The sequence below is a fragment of the Amphibalanus amphitrite genome, unplaced genomic scaffold, assembly GCF_019059575.1.
Source record: "Amphibalanus amphitrite isolate SeventyFive unplaced genomic scaffold, NRLGWU_Aamphi_draft 000451F_arrow, whole genome shotgun sequence".
Taxonomy (NCBI): domain Eukaryota; kingdom Metazoa; phylum Arthropoda; class Thecostraca; order Balanomorpha; family Balanidae; genus Amphibalanus; species Amphibalanus amphitrite.
In genome coordinates this window covers 107607-134963 of record NW_024881945.1, presented here as the reverse complement: position 1 = coordinate 134963, position 27357 = coordinate 107607, and the positions used below count along the sequence as shown (strand labels likewise).

The 27357-nt window shown below is 50.2% G+C and overlaps 3 protein-coding genes across 4 annotated transcripts in view; 2 read left to right on the top strand and 1 right to left on the bottom strand.

Moving 5' to 3' along the window:
- The window catches only part of LOC122391724 (serine/threonine-protein kinase MARK2-like), a 112414-nt gene extending 85078 nt beyond the window's left edge, over nt 1-27336 (top strand). Inside the window, exons 4-11 of one of the 2 annotated variants that reach the window (XM_043385926.1) lie at nt 1376-1434; nt 4031-4160; nt 6053-6210; nt 6772-6926; nt 19142-19288; nt 19586-21080; nt 21759-21921; nt 26931-27336. In XM_043385926.1, coding sequence (XP_043241861.1) covers nt 1376-1434; nt 4031-4160; nt 6053-6210; nt 6772-6926; nt 19142-19288; nt 19586-21080; nt 21759-21921; nt 26931-26934 — 2311 coding nt within the window. In that variant the 3' untranslated portion in view covers nt 26935-27336. The remainder of the gene's footprint in view (nt 1-1375; nt 1435-4030; nt 4161-6052; nt 6211-6771; nt 6927-19141; nt 19289-19585; nt 21081-21758; nt 21922-26930) is intronic. The other variant, XM_043385927.1, reaches the window with a different exon arrangement.
- LOC122391731 (plancitoxin-1-like) lies at nt 22933-24237 on the bottom strand. The gene has a single exon (XM_043385947.1). The coding sequence runs from the start codon at nt 24213-24215 to the stop codon at nt 23076-23078; it is 1140 nt and encodes a 379-aa protein (XP_043241882.1). The 5' UTR covers nt 24216-24237; the 3' UTR covers nt 22933-23075.
- On the top strand, nt 25094-26713 carry LOC122391732 (deoxyribonuclease-2-like). The gene has a single exon (XM_043385949.1). It carries the CDS (start codon nt 25173-25175, stop codon nt 26307-26309), a length of 1137 nt encoding a protein of 378 aa, XP_043241884.1. The 5' UTR covers nt 25094-25172; the 3' UTR covers nt 26310-26713.
- Nucleotides 27337-27357: the final 21 nt, after the last annotated feature.

The following is a 27357-nucleotide window of genomic DNA, read 5'->3' as shown; positions in this document are numbered from 1 at the left end:
TAGCACTGTTTGCATTTGCGTGAAATCTCGTTTCCATTTTCCATTTTAGCTGCATAGAATAACAAATACCTAATTGCAAAAAGAGAAAAACGCAAATACTTAACCGCCGCTGTTCTACTAAAGCCACTTTGTGGAGGGAAACTAATGGAAGAGACAACTTTGATTGGGCCCGCATTTTTTCAGGAACGGCATTCCATCTAAGAAACTTTCTCACGGTGTGTGTTCTTCATTTTCTGATGCTTAATTGTGTCTGTGCAAACAATGCCTGAACGTTATTACTGCAATGTAATGAATATGAAGTGAGCGGGGCATGAAATTAATGCCACATGAATTAATTGAATTTGCGCTCTTTTACACACATTTATGTCACATTGCGCTCGATGAAATCAGCAACGATGTCATTTTTATCAAGCTGAAATTAAGACGAGGGACACGGTGTTCCCGTTTTGGGTGAAAGTGGCTCGCACGCGGCTGCGTTGTGGCAAATTCACACGCAATTTTCTCGGAAGGCTGGCAAGGTAATTACGAACTGATATTGAAGTCGTGAGCTGTTGCTTTGGACAAAGGGTCGGAAGGCACGGGTGGGGCGGGCGCCATTGCCCCGGAACGGAAACGTGGTAAATGATTCTCGCCAAAACACACATCACATCTTAGTCAACTGCTGTAGAACTCATGTAATGGACATAAGACATGATGTTAGCGATAGGCAGCTAATTTGTTTTACAGTCACTTAAAGTCGCGGTCTGACGCGCTATGTTGCACATGTTCCATGTATGCTCGACTTATTGAGTTGGTTCAGAAACAGTGCAGCTTCGCGTTTTACGAGTCTAATTTTCTTTTGGCGCTTAAAACTGACAGGCCGCTACTTTTTTAACATTCGATGTTCTCACTGTTCATAGGATTGGGCCATGTCTACAATGCGAGTGGCTGAGATCCTTTGACGCTGTCGGATGGCTTACTTACCGACGACCCCTTGAATAATTCTGGGCAGCGCAAGCCGTTTTTCATAGTGAAAGTATAAGTAATTTGTTTTGTCTTCTCATGCTCCTCCTCCTCTTCCTCCCCTTTTTTCTCTCTCCCTCTTTCTCTCTCTCTCGCTTCCTCTCTCTCTCTCTTCCTCTCTCTCCCTCTTTCTCTCATTCTTTCTGTATTTCCTTCGAGGTTGGCCAAACGCTTTGGTAATAATGCTGACAGGCAAATAAGCATCAGCATCAGCGTAGTAGGTTTTCCGAAAAAAAGCTGAAGCACCTCTTCACTTTTTCGAACATAAATTAACGTTTAAGGCTATGCTACTTATGGTACGCTAAACGAATTCACAAAGAGACAAGCGATAGTCGATAGCAAAGCATGGAATTATCTATATCTTTCTTTTCAGAGATTTGAAGATGGAAAACATTATGCTGAACTCTACCAAAGATGTTCTAAAAATTGTTGGTAAGTACTAGCGTGAGAGCGCCGTTGGTCCGTAAACATTTTGTTTTGGAGCCTCTAATTGCCGTTTGTTTGGATGTTCTGACTATTCACGTATATGAATGCCTCTAATTAAGGTAAATGATTCACATAGTTAACACATCAGGTCAGCAAATGACACAGTCTTCTTAAAGGGACCCTCCCACCTTAACATTAGATTTGAGTTGAGATAGCCAAAATGGGGTCCCTGGCTCACAATTACCGGTTTCGGCACTCACAACATCGAGAAATGCCTTAAATCGGAAATATTGAATTTCAAAATTGCAGCATTTTGATTCAGAGGGGCTAATGCTTAGGAATTCCCCTCTGAATGTGTGACGTCAGCGCAAATATCTAACGATTTTTAAATGTTTGACTAAAACGTCTTGTAGCACGCGGTGGTATATGCTATTTGCGCGCAACATCTGCCGCAAACGCCGCACTTCTAAAATAAAGTCGCTAGAAACAGCGGAGATCCCAAAAAAGTAAACAAAAGTAAAAGTCTAATATCTTGAAAACCGGTGAATATTTTCCGGTGAAATTTGGTAGATATTCGTTTTCGCTCTTTGTGAACCGAGCGACATCACTTTCATGCCAATTCATAAACTTTTTTGAAGGTGGGAGGGTCCCTTTAACTTTTGAGAGATAAAAGGGGTATGATCATATAATCCACAATTTTCTTCCGCATAGCCTCGGTAAATTGCTCAAGACTCTTATGCTGCTTACTATAAAATGTGTTTCCTTCCTGAAGCAGCTAGACTTTTCTGCATTCCATCCCCCTTCATTTTACACGCAAAAGCGGTCAAGTATTTTTAGTTTCATTTAACATTTTGTTACCATTGCTTATGGCAAGTAGTTCGTATGCTGCTAATATACCCTTTTTTGAACCCGGTGGCAAATGGGTTCAACAAATGTAACAACAGACCACCATTATTAGAACAGCAATCCCAGCTCCTCAGGCCGACACTGCGGCGTGGTTATGAGACTCTGCGCCCTCGGCCACTCGGCGACCACAATGGAGCAGTCACAACCGCCAAACGCGCGCTCTAAAGCACTCAAACGGCGTCGTTTTGCCTGGCTTTCATCCATTTGCGGCGTCATTCTTAACAACAAATTTCTGCCTCGGTAATTGTCACGCGTTTAGCATAATGCGTAATCGCTGGCCGGCCGTTATATTTTACCCGGGGTCCCAGCTCGTTAAACTCGTTAAAAGACGTTAATGCAGATAGCAGCATATTACATGGCGACCGACACCCGACTGCGGTCCAAACGAGCCCATTCTGGGGCGTGCAGCACCATTGTCGGTGGATTATTCTGCGGCCGCGTTACCACGAGCTGAGTTATCCACCGAGTTCAGTTACCGCTGCCGGCTGAGTTAGCGTGGGGAAGGTCGGCAGCACCACCGGGTGCCGTCCCCACCTATGTGGAATTGCTTCATTTTTCAGAGGCAATCTCCGTTATCATCATTAATTGGCGAAACTGTGTGATACGGACTCTGATCGTGAATCGGACGAGTAACGCTCAGACCCACGCCATGTAATGCACTTTTACATCCTCGTAATTAAAGTATAAATTCCCGGAAGAGATTCCCATAAACGTTGTCGCAAGTTTGCAGATGGATGAGCTGGGCAGAGCAAGAGGCGGTTCATGAGGCCGCACGTTCCCGCGGTGATTTTGTAAAGTTTCAGAGTCGACAGCTAGGAGGGCCATGCGGAACATGGACGCCCGTTTAGCGTGCGCCTGTATTTCTGATCAGCGTGTCAGTTTTCCCCAGGGTAGCTCGCAGTCCCAACTGAAACGTACTACATGAGATCGGAAACTGAAAGGTGCACTGCGCAGCCAATATTGAGACTGGGATGGCAGAGTTGGTCAGTACGTTAATGCCTATAATATAATGCTTACGAGTGTTTACTTGCTTAATTACAGTAACAGTATCACCATAATTGACTTGGACTTACCCTTTTCACGAGCACAATTAATGGCATGCATAAGTTGCAGGAGCCCATATCATATGTTTAAGTTATCGTGTACTCACAGCGCTAACTTTATTGCTATTTTTGGATAATTATTTGCTATTATTCTTCTATGTATGTCCTTAGGCTTGTTTAAGCATTCATGTTTATTTGTTTTCTACATAATATGCCAAAATTGCATGCCGTGCCTTATTATCATGGCATAAATTACCGTTGCAATTAAAAGCAAATTATTCTGCCACATATTTTACCGCCATTTAATGGGACGCGTGGCTGGTGTTCTGTACTTTTTTGCCAGCACCGACGTGACATTTTTCACTAAATAATCGCTAATCTAATTGCACTGCTATAATGTTAGTCTTAGGCTCAATGTCATTACTACATTTTATTTAAAATTCACCGAACTATGGAATATTATTACAAAATGCACAATTGGTATGCACATTGCAAGCAACGCACATACATTATATCGTATTTATTTATTACCCATTTGCATAATCTTTCCAATGCTCAACTTCTACATACAAGTCTCCTAACACAGTCTTTCTCTCAATCTAATCCACCGTTGACGCTGGCTAGTACCTACCTGTTCTCCTGTTCCTCCCCAGACTTTGGCCTGAGTAACTGCTGGTCGCCGGAGAACCCGCTCAAGAGCCACTGCGGCTCCCCCGAATACGCCGCTCCCGAGCTGTTCGTAGTCGGAAGGACATACGGGCCAGAGATCGACGTCTGGAGCATGTACGTGACGTGGAAGGGACGTGAGAGGGACGTGGGAATGGTGTAGGGGCGACGAGGAGGGTGGATGCTGTCAGTATGGGAAAGGACATGACAGGGTTTGGGAGGACCGCGTTGGACGTGAGCCAGGTGAACCTGGGAAGCGTGGCAAAGACGTGGGGGGACATGGTGGGCCTGGGAGGAATAGGATGGGTGAGAAAGACTTGACGGATCAGTTGGGGAACTGGCAGCGCGGTGGGGAAGTGTCACTCGGGTCAGTCGGATGTCAACGGAGGAGCCTAGCTGGGACTTGACCTTAATAATCGCACTGGTTTGGCTAGTTCATATTTCGTAGGATATTTTTTGGTGCAGGATTTATGTTCAATTGTATTTTTATGAATTCGTAATATTCACATAGTATTTCCTTTGATGTGGGTTTTGTTGCATGTTTGCAGCATACCATCCATCAGCGCGTTAAATTAAATATTTAATTGTTTTAATTACACGGGACTGATAAGTGATTACCCAGGAGCCAGTCATTGTTTATGTTATCCATGTTGGCCAAGTCTGTTTATGTGGGACCGTTTGCTGTTGCCGGATTCTCACACAGTCTGGGTGCGTATTATTTAGGCCAGGGTTCATAATGTCCAGGGCACAATGTGTCCAGTGCTCGAATTGGCCAGTGCCTTGAATTGGCCAGTGTTCACATTGTCCAGGGATTACATGGTCCAAAAGTGGCCAACTGGCTGCAGATAGGGTAAATTCAAAGAGGCCAGGGTTCATAATGTCCAGGGCACGATGTGTCCAGTGTTCAAAATGGCCAGGGCTCATAATGTCCAGGGCACGATGTGTCCAGTGTTCGAAATGGCCAGGGTTCATAATGTCCAGGGCACGATGTGTCCAGTGTTCAAAATGGCCAGTGCCTTGAATGGGCCAGAGTTCATAGTGTCCAGGAATTACATAGTCAACCCAACCCAACCAAACCTAACTTAATCTAACCTAACCTAACCTAACCTAACCTAACCTAACCTAACCTAACCTAACCTAACCTAACCTAACCTAACCTAACCTAACCTAACCTAACCTAACCTAACCTAACCTAACCTAACCTAAGGTAATGATGTTTGCCTACCAGGGATAAGGAAATAGTTTCTCGCATGAATAGATTGCAAGCAATAGTAAATCAAATATTTTTAGGTTAAGTGGTTATGCATCAGGCTTCAGGCCTTCGGCCTGAAGCCAGATACATAACCACTTAACCTAAAAATATTTGATTTACTATTGCCTGTAATCTCTCCTAAGGCATTGCCTTCGGCACTGCACTGCTTTGCATTGAGCTGATTCCGTGTTTTTTACATAATGACGTCACTTTCAGTGACTATGTAATCCCTGGACATTATGAACTCTGGCCCATTCAAGGCACTGGCCATTTTGAACACTGGACACATCGTGCCCTGGACATTATGAACCCTGGCCATTTCGAATACTGGACACATCGTGCCCTGGACATTATGAACCCTGGCCATTTTGAATACTGGACACATCGTGCCCTGGACATTATGAACCCTGGCCTCTTTGAATATACCCTATCTGCAGCCAGTTGGCCACATTTGGACCATGCAATCCCTGGACATTATGAACTCTGGCCCATTCAAGGCACTGGCCATTTTGACACTGGGCATAGCGTACCCTGGACATTATGAACCCTGGCCAGAATGAATGCTCCCCCACAGTCTCACCCAAGTGTCGTGAACAGAGCTAACACGTGTTTGCTGAGGGTTATAATAAGCAATGTTATTCCATATTTGACACCAGCTATTTTTATATTTATCTAGGCCGCAAACGCTGCCGGTGACGGTCAGTTAGGAGTAGCCACTGTGGTCTATAACCGCCCGGTGTTCCGACACGTGTTTCAGGGGCGTGGTGTTTTACGTGCTGGTGGTGGGTCGGCTGCCGTTCCTCTCCTCCAAACAGGAGGGCCTGACCCACCAGGAGCGCCGGGACCGGCTGATCGCGCACATCAACCAGGGACTGGGCGGCACACACCGCTCCGACATGAAACACCTCGGATCGGGTGGGTGACGAGCCCACAGACAGACTTAGAACAAGTCGACCCGGTGGGATATGATGTTTGGCAAGGCAAATACACGAGTCATAGGGGCAAGAATGCAGCTCATATACCTCGATGCGTCCATGCTTATCTAGTTATGAGTGGTATGGTTGTCTGATTATAAACGAATCCACATGCTGATTTATTTCATGTTATAAAGCTCTGTACGGCCGTACGCACATCTTGCATAAAATAGCAGCGACTGCAGAGACGCTAAATTGAAACCCGGCGGATGCCTGAAGCACAGCTTCGGTACCTCGCCACCAGGCGGCACTTATATTCCGCTCACGCGCTGGGTCCTGGGACCTGGACGAATGAACCCTTCGTTTATTATCAAATACTGCTCTGTCCAGATGACAGTGCATCATGGTCCCGCTTAAATAGATTTCAATACATCCAAGCAAAGTTTGATCAGGCCATTGTAAGACAGTGTGATGCTTTGTGACGCCAGATAACCTAGTTAAAAACTCTCCCCGATGTCGATTCTCTACCTCCGAATGCTGACGCGTCTCCCCCGCGTGGCAGAGTGTCGCCGCCTGCTGTCCAAGGTGCTGGAGCCGCAGCCGGCCCGGCGCCTGACGCTCAGACATGTGGCCGTCCACCCATGGCTGACGCACAAGGGCCTGTCGCCGCTGGCGGGGTACCAGCACCCGCGCGTCAGCAGCCGGCAGCACGCAGCCGTGAGTACCGCTGCGGAGGGATGGCTGCGTGTCACGTTAACCCTATTAGTGGCAGGCTCCTGGCTACCCCATATTAGTGGCAGGGGGGGGGGGCTGTTTACGACCCCCCCTTGATATCTCGAGATCTAACCGGCCGATTTTCAAAATTCAAACGGCATTCGATTTGGCTCAACGAGATCTACATTTCTAAAAAAAAAATTAAAAAATGTCAATAGGGGGGTAGAGGGGGGTAAAAACGGGCAAATTGCAGATACATTTTAGACTGTTTATCACGGCCAGGTTTCTGAACCAATCTTAACGCAACTTTTGCCGATCGATAGAGAATGAACCAGGAATTCACATGGATCCTAAAAATATGCATTTTCAAAAATCATAGGCGGATACAGATCATTGAGATTGGGGGTACACAAAAAGTATAGTAAATAAGGTTTTTGTTGGTACTGTTTCTAAAAAGGGTGGCAATGGTCTTGTTATGTTACAATTTTCTTATGAGAGAACGACTAAAATTGTATTGGTCATGCATAGGCGGTGTCAGGGCACCTATGTTGGGAGGTAAAAAATAACCCCCCTTTTTGGACGCCTGGATCCGCCTACTATAGCAAAAACGTGTCAAAAGAGGATGCACAATAACTTTGCATATGTTATCACATGATACCTTTCATTCACTGTTCGTAAAACTGGTGCAGCATCGTGATCTTCGCCCAAATGACTCGCTTTACGAATAGGACCCCCCAATTCCCAGTGCTCTGGAGCCGCCCCTGGTAAAGTTATGAACTTGAAATTTTCAGGGAATGTGCCCAATTTAGTTTTAGGAAAAGTCAGAAAATTTCAGCATCGTAGCTTCAGCGGTTTCTGAGATATTCCCGAAAAACCTGAGGGGTGGATAAAAACAACCCCCCCCCTGCCACTAATAGGGTTAAACCTTAACCGGATAACATAACTATTATCATCATAACTGTTATCGAAGCATATCATTATCATGTAGTCTTCATATAACATCTTAATTGGTTTCAATCCTTAATTACTATACATAACCTTTGTGTGCCACCGTAGTCAAGCTCGTTATTAATTCTGTAGAAACTCGTTCTGAGCAGCCAACCCTAGGGTCCCCTATTTTGGCTGCGCGCCTAAACCCACCCTTTAACCCGCGCCCGGCTGGGCCGGTCCTGGATTTCCACGCCCTGCTGGGGGGGGGGAGGGTGTTTGAACACCCCCCCCCCTTCTAACTCGGCTCCTGGACCACGTAGCGATACGCGGAAGGCGGCGTTCGAAAGAGCGTAAAAAATAATGACGAAATTACTTCGGTCAATTTTTTGGTCAGGTCAAAGGTCAGGTCACCAGAGGTCATTGAAGGCAAATTTCGCCGATTTCCAGGTCGAATGTCGAAGATTTCCAAGAAGCCAACGCATAACTCGGAAACCAATAGAGCTACAGCGCCGCGGAAAAGAGCATTCGATAGCCCTATTAACGCCCTTTCTGAGTAATCCTCTCAGATTTGACCTAACGTCAACGGTTTTGCCTGCAGGGGGCAAAAACTGCAAAAACAGCCGATTTTTTCGTAAACAGTTTTTCTGCAATAACTTTTGACCCAAGCCTTATACGAGCTTACTTTTACCGGCATCGTGTTCCTCTCGTCAAGACGCATCGAATGAACTATAACTTGACCTTGAAAGGTCAACTTGAAAATTTGACCTCAGGTAAAGGTCATGACCTGACCGGAAAGGGTCATGTTGCATATCAGTCTATCCGTATCGTCGAGCTGAACACATCTAAGGCGTTTTCATCGCTCTAGCATGCCTATATCAAAAGTTATTTGCGAAAAACTGTTAGATACCATTGGTGACCTAAGATGACCTCAGGGCATAAACAGGGGTCACGGACACCATTTTCATGTTCAGTGTGTCTAAGCCACTTGTAGTTCAGCGTTTTGGAGTGTTTATAATGTCTTTCGTCCAAAAGAGGCGCATTTCAATTTTCTCCCATTGACTTATAATGGGGAGGTCGCAAAATTGACCTGACCTTAGGTCATCGATATCAAAATTCTGAGATATACATTTTGTACATGCTATTGCTCTTAGCAATCGCTGGAAGTTTCAAAGCGATCGGTCATTCGGTGTAGCTATGACAGATATTGAAACGTTTTATGAGGTGAGGTCACTTCAAGTGACCTGGTGACCTGACCTTGAATGACCTTGGTCTGATATTTTCACAACATGTGTAGAATTGATGTATGATAAGGTGTGCGCCGCCGTTTTTGGGATATTCGCGAAAAACCACAAGGGGGGGTGTTGGGGGTGTTCAAACACCCCCCCCCCCCGGCAGCGGGGCGCGGGTTAATGCGGGCGGCCAGAATCTGTCCCAGGTCGCGGCTGGGATAGTACTGCCGCTGCTGTCCGTATCGTGATGTGTCGGGTCGTGACGCGCGTCACTGAGACGGTGGCGTGACGCAGTGACCCCGTTGGCCGTCACGCGCCTTAGTCGCCGAGACTGGCGGCGCCACACGGAGAGACACTCAGCCTGCGGGGGTGGAGGGAGGGAGGGAAAGGGGGCGGCTCAGGGCACCGGCGGGACGGCCGGCGGCCCACCACTCAAAGATGGCGTGTTGGGAATACGAGTCGTGCAGAAACTCGGTGGTATAACGCATCGTGAAAGCTGATAGGTAAAATCATTTCGTTCATCAAAAAATATTTACAAATTCTTGCGTAAATTTATTTCGAGGACAAACAGTTCAGCTTGACAGAATTGCTTATGCAAATTATCGATGGAACTTACTTTCAGATTTATATGGTGTCTCTATCTTTTCTTCTTCTTGTCACACCTACAGCAAGTAAGATTATTTTAACCACGATTTTAACTATTTCTGTTTTGGTTTGACAGCTCGACTGGACACCTCTCTTCTCGTTACAACTTAGAAAAAGCTGCACTCAGGGGATGCATATTAGCTGTCACACGGCCATAAACCGATATATTAGTTGTAAACTTGAACATCGAACGTAATAAACGACCCCTTTGTGTTTCCGCTGAGGCAATTACAACCCAATCACAGTTCTGTCCTACCGCTGTGTTTGTGCTGTCCTGGGACAAACAACTTCAGACCTGACGAGTCCCGACAGCACCATGCGTGACGGACTTATAGCACCCCAGTCCCGACCCAACACGCACCATCACGCGCACGCAGACCTAAACTATACCTAGTACCATCCTGTACACCAAGTTTTTCCTTCTTTATGTCTGCCAGGGTCCACGCGTACCTATTATTGGAGAGGAGTTAACTTCGCGAAGCGGTGCTTGTTTTATATTATTGAGTTGGATGGGCATTGGGCGTCGGGCTAGCAGTAAATGTTAAACCATTTCCAACCACCACCATCTTCGTTACTAACGAAGATGGTGGTGGTTGGAAATGGTTTAACCCTCGCCCATGTAGGGGGGGGGGTTGGTGCAACCCCCCCCCCCCCCCTGAGGCTTTTCGGAAATAGTGCAAAAACGGCGGCGCGCAGCGCCGCCAAATTTTGGGTACCTTATGGGGCAAACCTTGCGCATCTTTTGATAAAAAAATGGACTGGGTCATGTCAGGTCACGGAGTTATGACGTCACAAAGGGAACAGCCTCCGGCCGGATTTTCACAAACTGAGTGCCAACGCCCGAGGTTTCCTGCCGATGGTACGGACATCGGTTGATGGATCGTGATGAAACTTCCCATGCGTGTTGGGGCAAGTATTGGCTATCATATGGTATAAGAAACTTGACCGGGTCAGGTCAGGTCACGGAGCTATGACGTCACAAGAGGAACAGCGTCCGGTACTATTTTTGAAAAGCGCCCGAACCACTATTCTGCTAATTCTTGTCACCTCAATGGGAATATGCAGCAATATTAGCTTATATAGGGAGCAAATGGACCTCCCAAATCCAAAAATACAATCATATTTCAAAAATTTAAATTTTGATTTTTCGAATTTCTGCCGCCGACTGTGACCTTGCCGACTTCCGGCGCTCCCAACGCGCCATTTTTAGAGCTAGGGAAACGAAATACATACCAAACGATAGAGAATTGATCAAGGAACACGATAGTGAAGGTTTCAAGTCGATATCTCCAACCGTTTTGCCGCAATCGCCGCCGAAAGTTGAAAAAAAGTCTATTTTTCCGAAAATTTGACCTTTGACCGGTCAAAAGTAGGTCAAATGTTGACCTAGGACCAAAAAATATACCACCAATCGCGAGATCTCGGCGAGAGCAATCCGTTGGTCTTTTCCGCTAAGCTCTACGACGCTCCGTTTTCAAACGCCAAGGGGGGGTCGCACCAACCCCCCCCCCCCCCTGCATGGGCGAAGGTGGCAGATCGCCGTTTACGGGCGAGGGTTAACATTTACTGCTAGCCCGACGCCCAATGCCCATCCAACTCAATAATATAAAAATTGTTAGTATGAACAACAACTATGTTCCTCATTTAGAAGCGAAATCAATGATGATTATAGATTGTACGAAATGGATCAAAAGTGGAAAAAGTTACCCCGGCCGCGCCGGGGTCGGCTGAAAGTTACCCCGGCCACGGCCGGGGTGGCCGGGGCAGGTTCTCCACCCATGAAATGGATCATAGTTAGTCTTTGTTTGAATTCTTAGGTCATTTGGATCTCTAAGAGCTCTTACACTTTATCCTGTCTACCACTAACTGGGAACAGTGGAAGGCATTTCTTTGAAGCCGCGGTGCGATGGCGTGTCGCAACTAAAACGACTTCCACGGATGCTCTAAGCCGTTAACCCGCGACCTGGTGGGGGGGCTATTTTTTGCCCCCCCCCCCCCTCCAGACTTTTCGCAATATCCTCAGAACCGCTGCGCCGATCGTCACCAAACTTTCAGTACCCTCCCGGACATCAATTTTACACATTGTGACCAAAAAAAAAAATCCAAAGGCTGTGATAGGTTGGCCGGAAATGACGTCAGAGTGACGACATGTTCTGCCGTTTTCGACCCAAAAAAGGGTTTCGCGGGAAGAGCTGTCAGGCCTATAGCTTTGCAAATACAGAAAAATAATAAAAACATAAAAGCTGTAGATTAGACAGGGCTACAAAACTGCTATCTCGGATTTTTGAAGTTTTTGGATTTTGACCCCAGAAATCAAAAAATAGATTTTTTGGATATAATAATCGAAAAATCCAAAAAGTTTTTCGAATTTCGCAAAAACCGGAATATATGTGATAGTCCTTACCGCCTTCCATCCACATACCAAATTTGAGATTGATACCTCTTTTTTTTGGCGAAGTTATAGCGAAAAAACTGTTCAAAATTGATGACGTCAAATTTTCAAACTCAATTTTTAGCAATTCTAGACCCCGTAGCGCAAAACAAAGACCACCATTAGACTCCCCGTGACGAGCTGCATCGAATCAATACCCATTTTATGCAAAACTATCAACTTTAAAATTTGACCTTTTTTGGCCTGACCTTGACCTGACCTTGACCTCAACTTCACCAGAAAGTGACCTAAGCCGTACCTGATAGTCTTATAACCAACACCATTGAGTTGGAAATGAAAAATTGGCCATAAAACATGTATCACACAACCTTAGTAAAGTTGGGCTCATGTGACCTGACCTGTGACCCTTGGTGACCTGACCTGTGACCTGACCTGGTATTGCCAGTGACCTCTAATAGCAACATATCTACTAGGCAACTGACGCCCTACCACTGATTCTCGACAAAATGCGTTTTCCTCGGTGTTATAGCGCATTCCCTAGAAGACCCGTGAACGGTGAAACATTTCATCTTTGACCTGACCTGTGACGTCATCGGTGACCCCGAGGTCAATGAAATTTGGTTTCCTAAGTTAAATTTGACAGGCCTTTCGAACGCCGTTTGAATTTTGCGGATCCGTCTAGCAGTTTCGGAGATACGAGGGGGGGGCAAAAAATAGCCCCCCCCCCCCCCACCAGGTCGCGTTATAAACAGACCCCACCAGGGCGCGGGTTAATGATAGCGTTGGCCGCGAGTTTTGTGACTCGTTGGGGCGGCCAGATCGCTGAACGAATGGCTAAGCCTTTCAGCGGTGTCGTGCGGCGACTTTTCGGGGTCTTGGAGACGGCTCGCGGTAAATGAGTGCTACGCATGTATGTTAGGAGGATAATTAAAGCGCTTTACAATATTGGCGTTTAACTTTTTTCTTTTTGCAATTTACTTTTCCAGCCTTTGTCCTTTCGTTTGGATCTGGATTTATGACATATCGATTTTAAATTGATAAGATGATGGCATCGGGGTATTAGCACAGGGTCCACCAGCTATAAGGCCATGCCGCTTCCCATGTTGTTCAAGTGGTTTGAGGGGTAAGTTAGGGTAGATCTCTTATGTGGAAAATATTTCAGACAAGCTGGTGAAAGGCAAGTGGACTCGGCTCACATTACTCAATTTTCCGATCCGTTCCGGTGCCGTCAGAGAAACATATTCATTGACGCTTGCATCCATTCACCACCACTGCCATCTAGCGGCCGGAGTCAAAATCCGTCGAGCTCGGCGGTGCAGCATAACCACAGGCGCTCGACGCTGCTGCCATCTAGGAGCGGGATTATAACTAGACCGGTCTCTCCCTGCGCGGCGGGCGCACAAAGCGTAATGCGTGATGTGCCTTCTTAGTATTTACTTACACTTTTTGCTCGGGAGTGCCTATTCTGATATATTGCACATTTATACAATCCTACCCGACCCGAGCCGCGGTGTAACCCGTCTGCAGCGATCGACTGGGGTGGGTGCCGGTGCGCCTTCGGTGCCGCCACGCACCCGTCGACCGGTCGCACCAGACTCGGCACCGCAGTCCCGTGTCAGAGTCGGCGGCTGGCCGGCGGGGGCTGCGGACGGGCCTCAGAGAGTGACAGCACCCCGGGCGGACCGGGCGCCGACGGGGCCTCGGTCCGTGGACCCGCAGGTTTGTGGTTGAGTCTGGGGCGGACAGTGGTGGTGCAACACCCCTGGTAGCTGCCCATGGGACCGTGATAAGCTTTTTTATATTTTTCAACTTTTCAGTTTTTTTTTGGTACAGTATCCGTTATAAGTTACGGGCTGTGTAATTTTAAACCTTTAACACTTATGGTGCTATTCATATCGAGTACGTATTTCCAAAATTACATGTCAGTAGGTATGTACGAGTATGAGACACGGTCAGAGCCACTATGTTTTAAACATTGCTCAGGGACGCAGTCGAACGAAAAAAATCGCACACTAACGATGGTTGGCTATCGATTGATAATCATTTGATTCATATCGTGTGAAATATTTGCTCTAATTTGGTAACAAGGCTCAATTGAAAAACCTGAGCAAGAAAGACCATGAAAGGCACACACCCCGCATACCAGCATCTGCGATGCTGGGCTCCGCATCGCGGGACCGCAGGTTGTTTGAGCAAGCACCTTTGTAAACGCAGCAAAAACGCCCGCCGCCAAACGAGAGGATGAGCCTTGCACGTGCGGACCGGAGTCGGTGTGCTACGGACTGACGTGCACGGCACCCTATTCGCCGGTCTATAGCGGTGTGCCAAAGCGCTATAGACCAGCCTTGCGAAAATGGCGCCTTGCGAGTTGCGACAAACGTAGCACATCTCGGCAAACGAGGCGCCTCTTTGCTTCTCGTTTTAGCATGCATCCCTCCGCCAAATAATATCCTAATCGGACCATATTTGGCAAAGTTGTGGACATATTGCGTTTTGCGGCATAAATGGCGCATTGGATAAAGGTGGTGCATTGCGGCAAACGTGGTGCATTGTTATTGTCGTTAGAGCATGCATCATAACGCCAAATCGCATCCTAATCGGACCATGTCCGACAAAGTTATGGACACTTATCGACTTGCGGCGAAAATGGCGCATTGTGACAAATGTGGCGCATTGCGGTAAACGCGGTGCAGTTGTCCTTGTTAATTAATAATGCATCCATCCACCAAAATCTAGTCCAATCGGACCATATTTGACAAAGTTACGCATATTTAATATTTCGCTATGACGTATCTCCGCCACGAAGGTGCCCATCTTCGCACGTGTGCCACGTGACTACTGGTGGTGTAAGCAGGACTTGTCCCCTCACTGATTGCACCATTTCAGTGTTCCTGGCTTGTGCTGTTTTCGTGCTATAAGGCCACAAATCGGCAAACACACGATAATCTGGGAGGTACACGACTCAAACACGTAGCCACGTGGCACGTGCCGGACCTCTGATAGCTTCACCGTTCACGCCACGTGATGACCCATCGACGTGGCCATCAGCATGTAAAAGATGACCCCGGCCGGTGTCACCGTCTCTGAACAGTGGACGGCTAAACTCGAAAAACGGGAAAATTTAGGGAAATTTCACCTTCCGAATATATGATTTCCCCAGAATTTTCAATTTTTCATTTTACAAAAAATCCGAGATAGCAGTTTTGTAGCCCCCTTCATTTTGTGCCTAAACCCATTTTCAGATCGACCCTATCATAAAAACTGACGGCCTGACGGCTATTTCCCCCACTCCTTGCATTTCACAATGCTAGTATATTTAAGCACCAAAATTGACCCCGTGCCACGGCACGTGCAATCGCACGTGCGACACGTGACCACTAGTGCGACAAGCTGGACTCATCTGCTCACCGGCTGCACTGATTTGGTGTCGCTAGTTGAAGTCGTTTCCACGCCATAGGACCCCGAGTAGGCCAATGTCGGATTTTCCCGGAGGTTACCCCATCAAACACGTTTGCACGTGGCACGTGCTTTTCAATCGCCCCATATCTGACCCATACCATGTGGTAGCCAACACCACGGGGCACAACATATTGGAACATTTTCAAAATCTAACGTGGAATTTTTTTGCAAAATCGATTTGAAAATAATTTTTCGAATTCGCCATAGGCTCAACATGGGGTAACTGTTTGTGACGATTACCCGAAATTTTGTCAATTATATTTTAAGTAATTACCACCGTCAGTTGGGGTGCCAGCCCGAGATTCGACCCTAAAAATATCAGCAAATATAATTGACGAAATTTTTCGCAAATCGCATTTTAATTTTTTCCCATGTTAACCCTATGGGAAAATGCACGTGCCGATTACCCCAAAACGGGCCATTATATTTCAAAACGAAGCATAACAACATGTTCTATGGTCGTTTCTCAACAGGTCCTGAAAGTTTAAACAAAATCGTATCATATAATTTTGTGCAATGAACGAATGAAAATGTCTCTGCAAAAACGTCCATTGACTTAACATGGGGAGCGAAAAAAGTTCAACTTTGACCTCGTGCAAAGGCACGTTACGAAATTCTGAGGGGTATACGGCGCACACTAGCGTGTACCCAAACGTGTTTGCCATAAAATACTGGGATGAAAACCACCCCTTTCTTGGCTCGTTTTTCCGCCATTCCCGATGGCGCAAAAAGTGTCGAAAACCCCATTGACTTAACCCGCGCCCTGCTGGGGGGGTGTTTGAACACCCCCCCTTGTGGTTTTTCGCGAATATCTCAAAAACGGCGGCGCGGAGCGCCGCCGTTTTTGGTACACCTTATCATACATCAATTCTACACATGCTGTGAAAATTTCAGACCAAGGTCATTCAAGGTCAGGTCACCAGGTCACTTGAAGTGACCTCACCTCATAAAAAGTTTCAATGTCTGTCATAGCTACACCGAGTGACCGATCGCTTTGAAACTTTTAGCGATTGCTAAGAGCAATAGCATGTACAAAATGTATATCTCAGAATTTTGATATCGATGACCTAAGGTCAGGTCAATTTTGCGACCTTCCCATTATAAGTCAATGGGAGAAAATTGAAATGCGCCTCTTTTGGACGTAAGACATTATAAACACTCCCAAACACCGAATTACAAGTGGTTTAGGCACACTGAACATGAAAATGGTGTCCGTGACCCTTGTTTATGCCCTGAGGTCATCTTAGGTCACGAATGGTATCTAACAGTTTTTCGCAAATAACTTTTGATAGAGGCGTGCTAGAGCGATGAAAACGCCTTAGATGTGTTCAGCTCGACGATACGGATCGACTGATATGCAACATGACCCTTTCCGGTCAGGTCATGACCTTGACCTGAGGTCAAATTTTCAAGTTGACCTTTCAAGGTCAAATTATAGTTCATTCGATGCGTCTTGACGAGAGGAACACGATGCCGGTGAAAGTAAGCTCGTACAAGGCTTGGGTCAAAAGTTATTGCAGAAAAACTGTTTCCGAAAAAATCGGCTATTTTTGCAGTTTTTGCCCCCTGCAGGCAAAACCGTTGACGTTAGGTCAAATCTGAGAGAATTACTCAGAAAGGGCGTTAATAGGGCTATCGAATGCGCTTTTCCGCGGCGCTGTATCTCTATTGGTTCCCGAGTTATGCGTTGGCTTCTTGGAAATTTTCGACATTCGACCTGGAAATCGGCGAAATTTTGCCTTCAATGACCTCTGGTGACCTGACCTTTGACCTGACCAAAAAATTGACCGAAGTGATTTCGTCATTATTTTTGACGCTCTTTCGAACGCCGCCTTCCGCGTATCGCTACGTGGCCCAGGAGCCGAGTTACAAGGGGGGGTGTTCAAACACCCCCCCCCCCCCCAGCAGGGCGTGGAAATCCAGGACCCCCAGCCGGGCGCGGGTTAACATGGGCGAAAATTGAAACGCACGTGCCACGTGCCACGAGGTTTTAAGCGAGTAGCGACCGGTGCCATCAGGTAGATCGCCTGCGGGAGCCCATACACTGAAATTTTTACGAAAATCGAGCCACAAGTTTAGGCCCCAATCAAGATGTCTCGATTCGCGGCCAGACATGCAAAACATAGCCCGGAGAAGGACCGCTCCGGTTGTTTTTCAATAGAAAAACACAATTCTAACGAATAGTGTTTGTCTTTTCAAACAACCTGCGGTTACGGTGCCATCAGGTAGATCGCCTGCGGGAGCCCATACACTGAAATTTTTACGAAAATCGAGCCACAAGTTTAGGCCCCAATCAAGATGTCTCGATTCGCGGCCAGACATGCAAAACATAGCCCGGAGAAGGACCGCTCCGGTTGTTTTTCAATAGAAAAACACAATTCTAACGAATAGTGTTTGTCTTTTCAAACAACCTGCGGTTATAGGTAATAGTGTTTGTCTTTTCAAACAACCTGCGGTTATAGGTAACTATTATACGAGTATAATTTGAAAGTTCCACACTTCAGCGGTGCAGCATTCAAAGTATTTGTCCACAAAACGTCAGTTCGTCGTAAGCTCTGGTAAAATATTAGCGATTATTACTTGCAATTATTATTATTTTTATTATTATTATTTTTATAGGTATTTCCAGATTGCACCACATCTGTGCGGTGTGCGTTACATCAGTCACGCATATGTGGCGTTATGCTTGAACAGCTCATTGTTTGACCAGCAGAACACCGTAGTGCATTATTTGGGCCACCTATTGTCGCCTGCTGAGTTATGATGCACTGATGGTGTCAGTAACAAACGCTGATAAATGATACGACGAAGCCCCATCGTATGCGTAGACGGTGCCGAACGGCCAAATACGCAACGCGTTGCGCTGCTGTCGGCTGCGTATTCTTGTTACCATGATGAACATTAGGCTGATGACAAAAGGTGCAGCTAGTTATGTGGCTGACTTAACGAGCATATGTGACGACGTTTCTCGGTACGAGCTCTCGGCCACTGAACGAGGCTGTGGGCTCGTGCATTGGCACCGAGCCTGCATCTTTGATGTGTTGGGTCGATGTTGGCTGGGTGGAATGGGCGCCTTCTGGTCTCCATATAGCGTTTCTTTGACCTTCCGTCCGCTCGTTTGGAGAGTGAGGTCTTTATGTTCTTTGTTATGTTGATGACTGCGTTAGTGCTATGCTTTAAAATTTGAAGCCCTTTGTGAAATCCACTCAACATTAGGCTATTTCTCTGCGCCTCATCCATAAATATAATGTTGAGTGTTTACATGCATAGGTGTCAATACTCAACACGATACCTGATTTTGCGTAGGAGCATACTCTATATGTAAACTTCGGCGCGGGGCTGTATACGACATGATAAAATCACTGGCTAAATGGTATCAAGATAAGGGTTCCAGCGACCAGTAGTTCAGATGCTGTGAACTGTCAGCTGTAATCCTGCTGTTAGACTCGACCAAGTTCACCCTGTCCCACTCAAGTGGGCCGAGTACCTATTAGAATAGTGTTCGCATCCACACCACTGTTCGCCGGGATCCTCATCTGCCAAATATATCTGACTGTGCGCAGGCGGTCCACCGGATGTCGGAGCTGCTCTCCATCAAGCCGCAGCTGATCGAGGAGCGCGTGCTGAAGCAGATGTACGATGACATTGCCGGAATGTACAACATCCTCACCAACAAGCCCGACATCTCGCTGGCCGCGCGGCTCCCCGAGGTGTGTAGGAGACGGTGACCTTGGACCCGACGTTTGACAATAAGCCATGTGTTTCAAATAACGAATAACCCTGAAAGTGATAGCAGATTACTGCTTTCATCTTTTTAGTGATGTGATGATCTTGCAATGTTCACCGCAGTTCCTGGCAGTTTTGCTAATTTTTGCTTATTGTAATTGACGGAACTTCGAAACAAATGAAATGCATATACAGCATGGTCGGTGAACTGTATTCTGGCTTGTGCTCGTCCTCGTGTGACGCCTATCCCTTCATTTGCCACCATCTCTCCTGACTCGCAGGAGGCCCGTATCCGTCCAGTAGAGACCCGCACGCCGTCCAAACGGCCGCTGACGAGCAGTATCGAGTCCAACTCGCCCCTGCGGCCGCCGGCGCCGGCCAGCCTCCGTCCCGCCGCCGGCACCCCGGCCGGCTCCACGGCGGCCAGTCTGCGCTCCGGGCTGTCCGTGCTCCGCTCCGGAGCCTCCGACGCGCGCGGCGCCGACCGGCGGCCGACCCTGCGCCGCATAGCACACCCGATACGACCCACCACCGCGCCGGCCGCCAAGACGGTCTCCCGCACCGGCGCGGCGCCGACCCCTCCGACTCCGGCGCTCAGTGTCACCTCCACAACGACAGACGTGACGGTGAGGCGGCCCTTGGGACCGGCGCTGGCCGCCAGACGCCGCCTGCCGCTGTCCGGGGAGATGAGAGCTCCCAGGGTCAGAGAAGAGCCCTCCCCGGTGGTGCCGGAGGCGAGGACCCGCACCACGGCTACTGCCATCTCTGGAAGGAGCACGGCGCCGCCCGCCGCCAGACACGACACGACAACACCCGTGTCAGTATCGAGCGGCTCTGAGCGCGCCTGGGGCTCGCCACGCCAGCGGGCCGACAGTAAAACCCAGTGGCCGGACGTGCCGTGGGACACGCCGCGTCGACACAACCTCACTGACGACCAGAAGGTGCGTACTGACGGGACGGTCGGACGGCGCGTGGGAGGGACCAGGCCCGACGGTGACGTCCTGCTGGTCTCGGGAGCGGAGGACGAGTTCTCCTCGCTCTATGACGACCTCACGGACGACTCGTCGGCGGCCGACGAGCCGATACGAGTGGTGATTAGACGCCGGCCGACGGACGGAGGAGGGGGCTCGGCGGCGGCCACGGCCCGACCCGAGCTGCGCCGGCCGCGGACCGTGGGACTGGACCACGGAGACGACCGGGAGCGGATCACGACCGGAGCTGGAGTGCGTCATATTGGAGTCACGAGATTCGGTGACGAGGATCAGGAGGCGATGGCGCGGCCGATCGCTCGCAAATCGCCCTCCGAGTCACAGCGGCGCGACCAGCCGAGTCCGCGGGCCCTGGCGGCACGCCGCCGCTCTGCTCTGCCCATAGCCAAGTGCACGCTCCGCTCGCCGCTAAAGCACGCCTCCTCGGCTCACGCGTGGCTAAGCGGGCCGGGTGCGGTGCGCAGCTCCGGCTCCTGGTCCAGCCACGACCGGCTCGACTTCAGCGGTGGCCGCGAGGGGCGTCACCAGTCCAGTCAGCAGGCGGCGCCGGCGGCGGCGCAGCAGAAGGCCGGTCTGAGGGAGTCGGAGACGCAGACCGGCGGCGAGACGTGGCGGGCCGAGCCGGCCGACACGCGCTCCCAGGTGCTCCGCTACATGGTGCAGCGCGAGGATCTGGTGCCCGGCCACGGCGTGACACCCTACAGCAAGAAACCGTCGACGGCGCACCGGCTGGGCAGCGCCGGCCGACGGGCGACAGAGGAGGGGTCCTCCACCTCAGCCGACACAGGTGGGTGTCCGCCCACACGGCAGCGGTGGGGGGGGGGGGGGTTGCTGAAGCATTAGCGTTCCGTGCCCTATAAAACTGATCACAGTATTTATTTGATCATTGCAGATTGTCTATTTGGAAAAGCTGCTTGCAAATTTATTTTTAACAATCTTTAATGCTTTCCTGAACGAAAAGGGACAAATCTGTGTAAATTTCCGTTACGATAAACCCCAGTCCCATCCTCGTTCTCAGCGGGAGTCGTGTGGTTTATCATTAGGTACCTGTGCTAGTTGCGTCAATGTGAGGAATGTCACCTGCTGAGAGCAGCTTCATTCCCACAGTGTGTTGTGTCATACAATTTGTTTCAACAAGAACAAATAGTCACGGAAATATTGATAAGTGAGTTTCAAATAGACGTCAATCGTCATTCTCATCAAGCATTCATTGATAGACTCCTTTACAGTAGCCCGTGGGGTAATAATGTGTCCTTGTTGTCCCTGTGATGACGATAGGCATCCCAGCCAGTGCCACAGGATTGATATAAACTCTGTTCGAAATGAGTGCTCACCACTTCCATTCGAAATAAACCTATTCATTGTCTCGCTGTAAGTGGTTCGACTAATGTATATAGGATGTCGACCGTCTAAGCCTGCAGTCCTGCTGATCTGCCGTCCCGTGTCCCCCGCTGTGACCCCGCAGGATCGGTGCCGCGGGGCAAGTACCGTCCACAGACAGTTGCCAGCGACCCGAGCCAGCTCAAACAGTCGCGGGCCAGCCGCGTGCTGCGGCCCAGCGTCGTGTCGGGAGAGGAGCGCTCGACGGGACGGACGGCCGCCGTCCGACACAGGGACACGGGAATGTGGTGAGTGCCGCCAGGGGGGAACGGGGAGACGGGAATCAGCACGGCGGACATATCTGTACCGCCGGAACAGGAACCGGAAGACAGGGATTCAGTTTATTATCACGGGAACGGGGAGACGTTCATATACAGACTAGCGTTAAAGGTAGTGTGCCAGCTTTCTTGGACCGTATGGAGTTAATGGCCCAGATAAGGAGAACCGGATTTTTAGAACTTATCCATACCTTCAAAACTCATGGAAACGTCTTAAATTCTTCAAATTTTGAGTACCCCAGTGCGAAATTCGCCCCGACGGGTTGTCGGTCGTACCCCAACCACATTTCACACCACTATGAACAATAAATGCACACACTGAAATCGCTATTACCGATATGCTCATCCAATCAAGTTTCGATAAACCCGTTCATCATCATCTCCTGCGGTTTCGAACACGCCTGTTAGGTGGCTTCTGATGCTCGTCGAGGTCGGAATTTCCAAATACGCGTGGTGCGTCGGGCCGCGCGCTCTGACTTCGGCCAAGAAAAATGCGTCAGCTGATCATTGTCATTTCTGCCACTTGCGTGTGGTGAAATGGGGTCATAACTTATAAGACGGCTTTTTCATATCAATTATTTTACATAAAATCATATTTCAAACCATAAATAATGTTCGACAGCCAAATAAAAGAAACAATACAATACGGGCTTACAGTTTAAGGCTCGACATTGTGTTGTCTACGATTAGACAGCTGATAACTCATTCCCGTACGTCGTATGGTCGTAACACTATAATGACCTTTGCTTATTGTCACAAGTGCGCCGCATTCGCGATTTTTGCCCGACGCCTGTTTGCAGGTGAGCCCACTACAGTTGTTATACATATCTAAAAACCGAAAAACTTTTAGGCGAAAAAGGCACTATTCCAGGCCCATTTTTGATTTTTTTTGCGATATTAGGTAAAAACAGAAGCTTCTTATCTTAGGAAAAATAAAATGGGAAATCTTTCAAAGGTGGCACACTACCTTTAACTCGAGTATTTCTGATTTTGCCTTTGTGTATTTTCCAAACAAAATAATAATTTAAACCCCGGCAATGCGTATCGGACCACATGATAAATGCGTACCGATAAACACTGATACACTGTCAGCGAGAACCGATGTCCACCCGTCGCGCGGCGGCTCACCACCGGGCGGGGTGTCGGTGTCCGCCGGTGGACGAGCACGGCTCCACGGCGGCCACCAGCTGCGAGTAGAGCCTCCAGAGCACTGCGTCCCAGCGGCACACGGTGCCGCCGCCCCTGTCGCTCTGTGTCGACATCCTGTTCACATCTCCGACACACACCCACGGCCGGGCGGAGTCGTCGGAGACGGCCCACTTGCTGTGGTCTTTGGTGGTGCCGAACTCGAACGGCAGCTGCCCGCCGGCGGCCGTGGCCGTGATGTTTTGGACGTTCAGCACCGGCTCGACGGCCGAGCAGTTGGACGGCAGCTGCGTCTCGGTGGCGCCGTTCCGCCAGGTCTCGGTGAACAGGCCGGTGGTGAGGGTCGGAGCCACCAGGCCGCTGTACAGGTCGTCGCCGAAGTCACGCGCCTTGGCGTAGCTGGTGAACGTGGCGTCGCCCGAGGGGAGAGTCTGCACGCCGAACCAGGGCGGCTCGGAGCGCCGCTCGCCGGCGATCACCCGCGCCATCAGAGGGTACTGCGCCTCCAGAGCGGGCGCCAGCTGCGTGGCGTACAGGTAGGGCTCGTTGAAGAGCAGCTGCTGTGCCACCGTCTCCAGCTGGTCGGACGAGAGCGTCACGCACAGGAAGCTTTGGCCGTATGTGTGACCGTTCCCCGGGTAACTGTACTGCTCACCGGGCGGCGGAGGAAACTTGGGCACACTGTGGATTAGCCAGAAACCCTGGTCGCCGTCAAATGCCACCACGCCCTTGGTGTGACCCTTGACGCCGGTGGTGGAGTTGTCGGGATGCTCGTCGTTGTAGAAAACGTAGATGAGTGTATCCCTCTGCGGGTTATCGTAGACGTCTGCCAGCGTGCGGCCCGGCGCCGACAGGGGGTCGTCGATGGACACCTCGGACAGCGTCCACCTCTCATCCGTCGACGCCGACGAGAAGTGCAGGAATCCGACGCCGTCATCGACGAACGGCGCCCCGGTGTCGTGGATGACGGGCAGCTTGTAGAGGACGTACCAGTCGACGGCGGCTCCGCTCTGGTCCCGACAGCCGAGCGGGGAGCCGGCGGCCGGCGCGGCCACCAGGAGAGTCGCCAGCAGCACCGGCACCGACGGACACATGACGACCACTGGCGCGCAGGTCATACCCCCGGATCGGGCCAGTCGGGTCACATTGGGACCCGGCCCGGCTGGCCGCGGTCCGTGGGAATGAGTGTGAAAAGACAGGTGTTGAATCGGCGGGGCCGCTGTGCTGAGTGAGCGGTTTTGCGCCGTGCGCCTTATGAACCGTTCAAACAGTGCTGACCACCTACCGTTCTTATCTGACAATGACTTGCGAACACGATTTACTTAGCTTGTGGGCCTTGCTGAAATCACTTGAATAGGCATATGCGTAATGCGACCCTCGGTATCATAGCGATAGCTACCTCAAGTAACTGTTTGAACCATTCGAAGCTTTGCTATGCATTGTTGATCGATCTTGCTGGCAAAGTTAACTGCTAATAAATGGTAAATTGTTATGAAAGAAACAATTCGAGTTGTATATGTAAATGTATAGCTCATATTGATAGGTATATAAGCGCATATCAATTGTCAAATCCGTCGCAGACATGATTCATCACGGGCAGAGGAGTCCAGCGGCATGTATTTCTGCCAGCCGTATGCCCATCACTGGGGAGCAGCTACATTTGGCAGTAACAGCTCCACCCGACCTCGGTGGAATTTTGGCCTGGCTCCGCAGAGAAGGATGTATGTCCAGCTTTGCCCGATTAGAGATGTTTCATTTTCGATTTCGTTCATGGCCTTAATTTTCCGGCAGTCCATGAACACATTGAACAGTGTGAACTTTGTGCTATTGCGGCGTTTGACCGACTTCTGCGACCCCCGTGCACCCGGACTCTTATCGCCCGATGCCCCGGACGTGGCGCCCCTGGCACACCAGCGAGGGGGAGGGGGCTTCTCTCGGACGTCCGTCCGGTGCCTTTGTCCGCGGCGCCGTACCCCGGTCGACAGCTGCCGCTACTGGGGAGGGAGGGGAGCGCGCGGCTGGACGGGGCAATCACGCGCGCGCCGCTCCAGTACCCCGGCGCGCCAGTGGTCGTCATGTGTCCGTCGGTGCCGGTGCTGCTGGCGACTCTCCTGGTGGCCGCGCCGGCCGCCGGCTCCCCGCTCGGCTGTCGGGACCAGAACGGAGCCGCCGTCGACTGGTACGTCCTCTACAAGCTGCCCGTCATCCACGACACCGGAGCGCCGTTTGTCAGTGACGGTGTCGGATTCCTGCACTTCTCGGCGGCGTCGACGGGCGAGCGGTGGACGCTGTCGGACGTACCCATAAACGACTCGCTCTCCGCCGCCGGACGGACGCTGGAGCCGCTCTATCAGCACACGTTGAACAAGAGCTTCATCTACGCCTTCTACAACGACGAGCACCCGGACGGGCCAACCAGCTTCACAAAGGGCCACACCAAGGGCGTGGTGGCGTTTGACGGCGACCAGGGTTTCTGGCTGGTGCACAGTGTGCCGCACTTCCCACCGCCGCCGGGTCAGCGCTATGGCTACCCGCACACGGGCCACCACTTCGGGCAGAGCTTCCTGTGCGTGACGCTGTCGTCCGACCAGCTGGAGACGGTGGCGCGGCAGCTGCTCTTCAACGAGCCCTACCTGTACGCCACGCAGCTGGCGCCCGCTCTGAAGGCGCGCTACCCGCTGATGGCGAGGGTTGTGGCAGGGAAGAGGCGCTCCCGATCGCCCTGGTTCAGTGTGCGCCCGCTCACCACCGCCGCCAATCTGTCCCTAGCCACCTTCGCCAAGGCGCGTCAGTTTGGCAAGGACCTGTACGCGGACCTGGTAGCACCTGCCACCCGTGCGGACCTCCTCACCGAGACCTGGATGAACGGACCTCACGCCGACCTGATGAAGTCGGAGTGTTCGCTGGCCTTCCACGTACAAAACGTGCGGGATATCTCGGTGACGGCGGAGCGCGCCGCGCCGACCGTCGGCAGGACCACCATCACGTTCAAGAGCTCCGAGGACCACAGCAAGTGGGCCGTCTCCGAGGACGCCGCTCGGCCCTGGGTGTGTGTGGGAGACATCAACAGAATGCTGACTCAGGAGGAGCGGGGCGGTGGCACCGTGTGCCGCTGGGACCCCGTGCTGTGGAGGCTCTACTCGCAGCTGGTGGCCGCGGTAGAGCCGTGTCCCGGCAAACAGCCCGTCAACGTGTACCGCCGACGGCCGTAGGGACCGCGGTCACTGGTCGTCTCTGTATACTGGGGGAGGGTGGGTTCGGTTCGATCAACGAAACCGGTTGGAGCGATGGTGAGTCATGCCCACTATCAGAAACGGTCAAATAGGATAGCCAACTTTGTTTGTGCAACTGATGGTGTTTGGGCTGGTATGCCTGTGGTTCCGGCTTTCATTCAAGATCGTTTAGTAGCTTCAGCGTAGCATATACGCTCTAAGATGTGTTCCAATATCGCCTCATCAGTGGTTGAGTCAAAAGATTGACTCTCACTTTGTCGTGCTTGTGTGTGGTATGCTGAGTGAACGGCGTCGTCTACAACTGATCGTTCTGCTCGTTCGACAATTGATGATCACGTTTTGCACCGCTATGATGCTCATTTAATACATTTCCGGTCGTTTTTTGTTGTTGTTGTTTTTTAATAGCACCGTAATGTCTACGTCGTTGACTTTGACTTTGAGCTTTGTGGCTCCGTGAATCGAGCCTTCCTCACGTCAAAGAAGTTGAACCGGATTGCTAAGACGCACTACATGTGGCTAGGCGGGCGTTTTATGCCTTCCTTCGGTTTTTCGCGATCATCTTGAATGATGTTAACCTCAATCCCGTCCTCTGTTCGCCAGGTGAAGCCATATGGACCTCTGAGCGGCCGTGACGGAGGCGGCTCCCTCTGCGTCTGACACCAGGGCGGCGCCACTGTCGGCGCAGGACAGTCGCCGGCAGCGGCGGGCAGCTGGGTGACGGGCCGGGCGAGCTCGGGTGGTTTTAGACTGCTGTATAGTGAGAAGCGGATGGGTTGGGGTGGATGGGTGGGGAATAAGAACTGAGCGTTGATGAGGGGTGGGAATGAAGCGAGCCCAGTGCTGGTGCGACGACGGACCCCAGTCAAGAGGTGTCAGTAGGGAGATGGTGAACATTTGTGCAAAGAATTGGAATGGTGGATAGTCGTGGCTCGAAAACAACTTATAAAGAGGAAACCAACCTAGCATAAATGACTGATTCGAAATTAAATTTCTGATGTTATCAGCATGCACTTACTTACTGTTACAC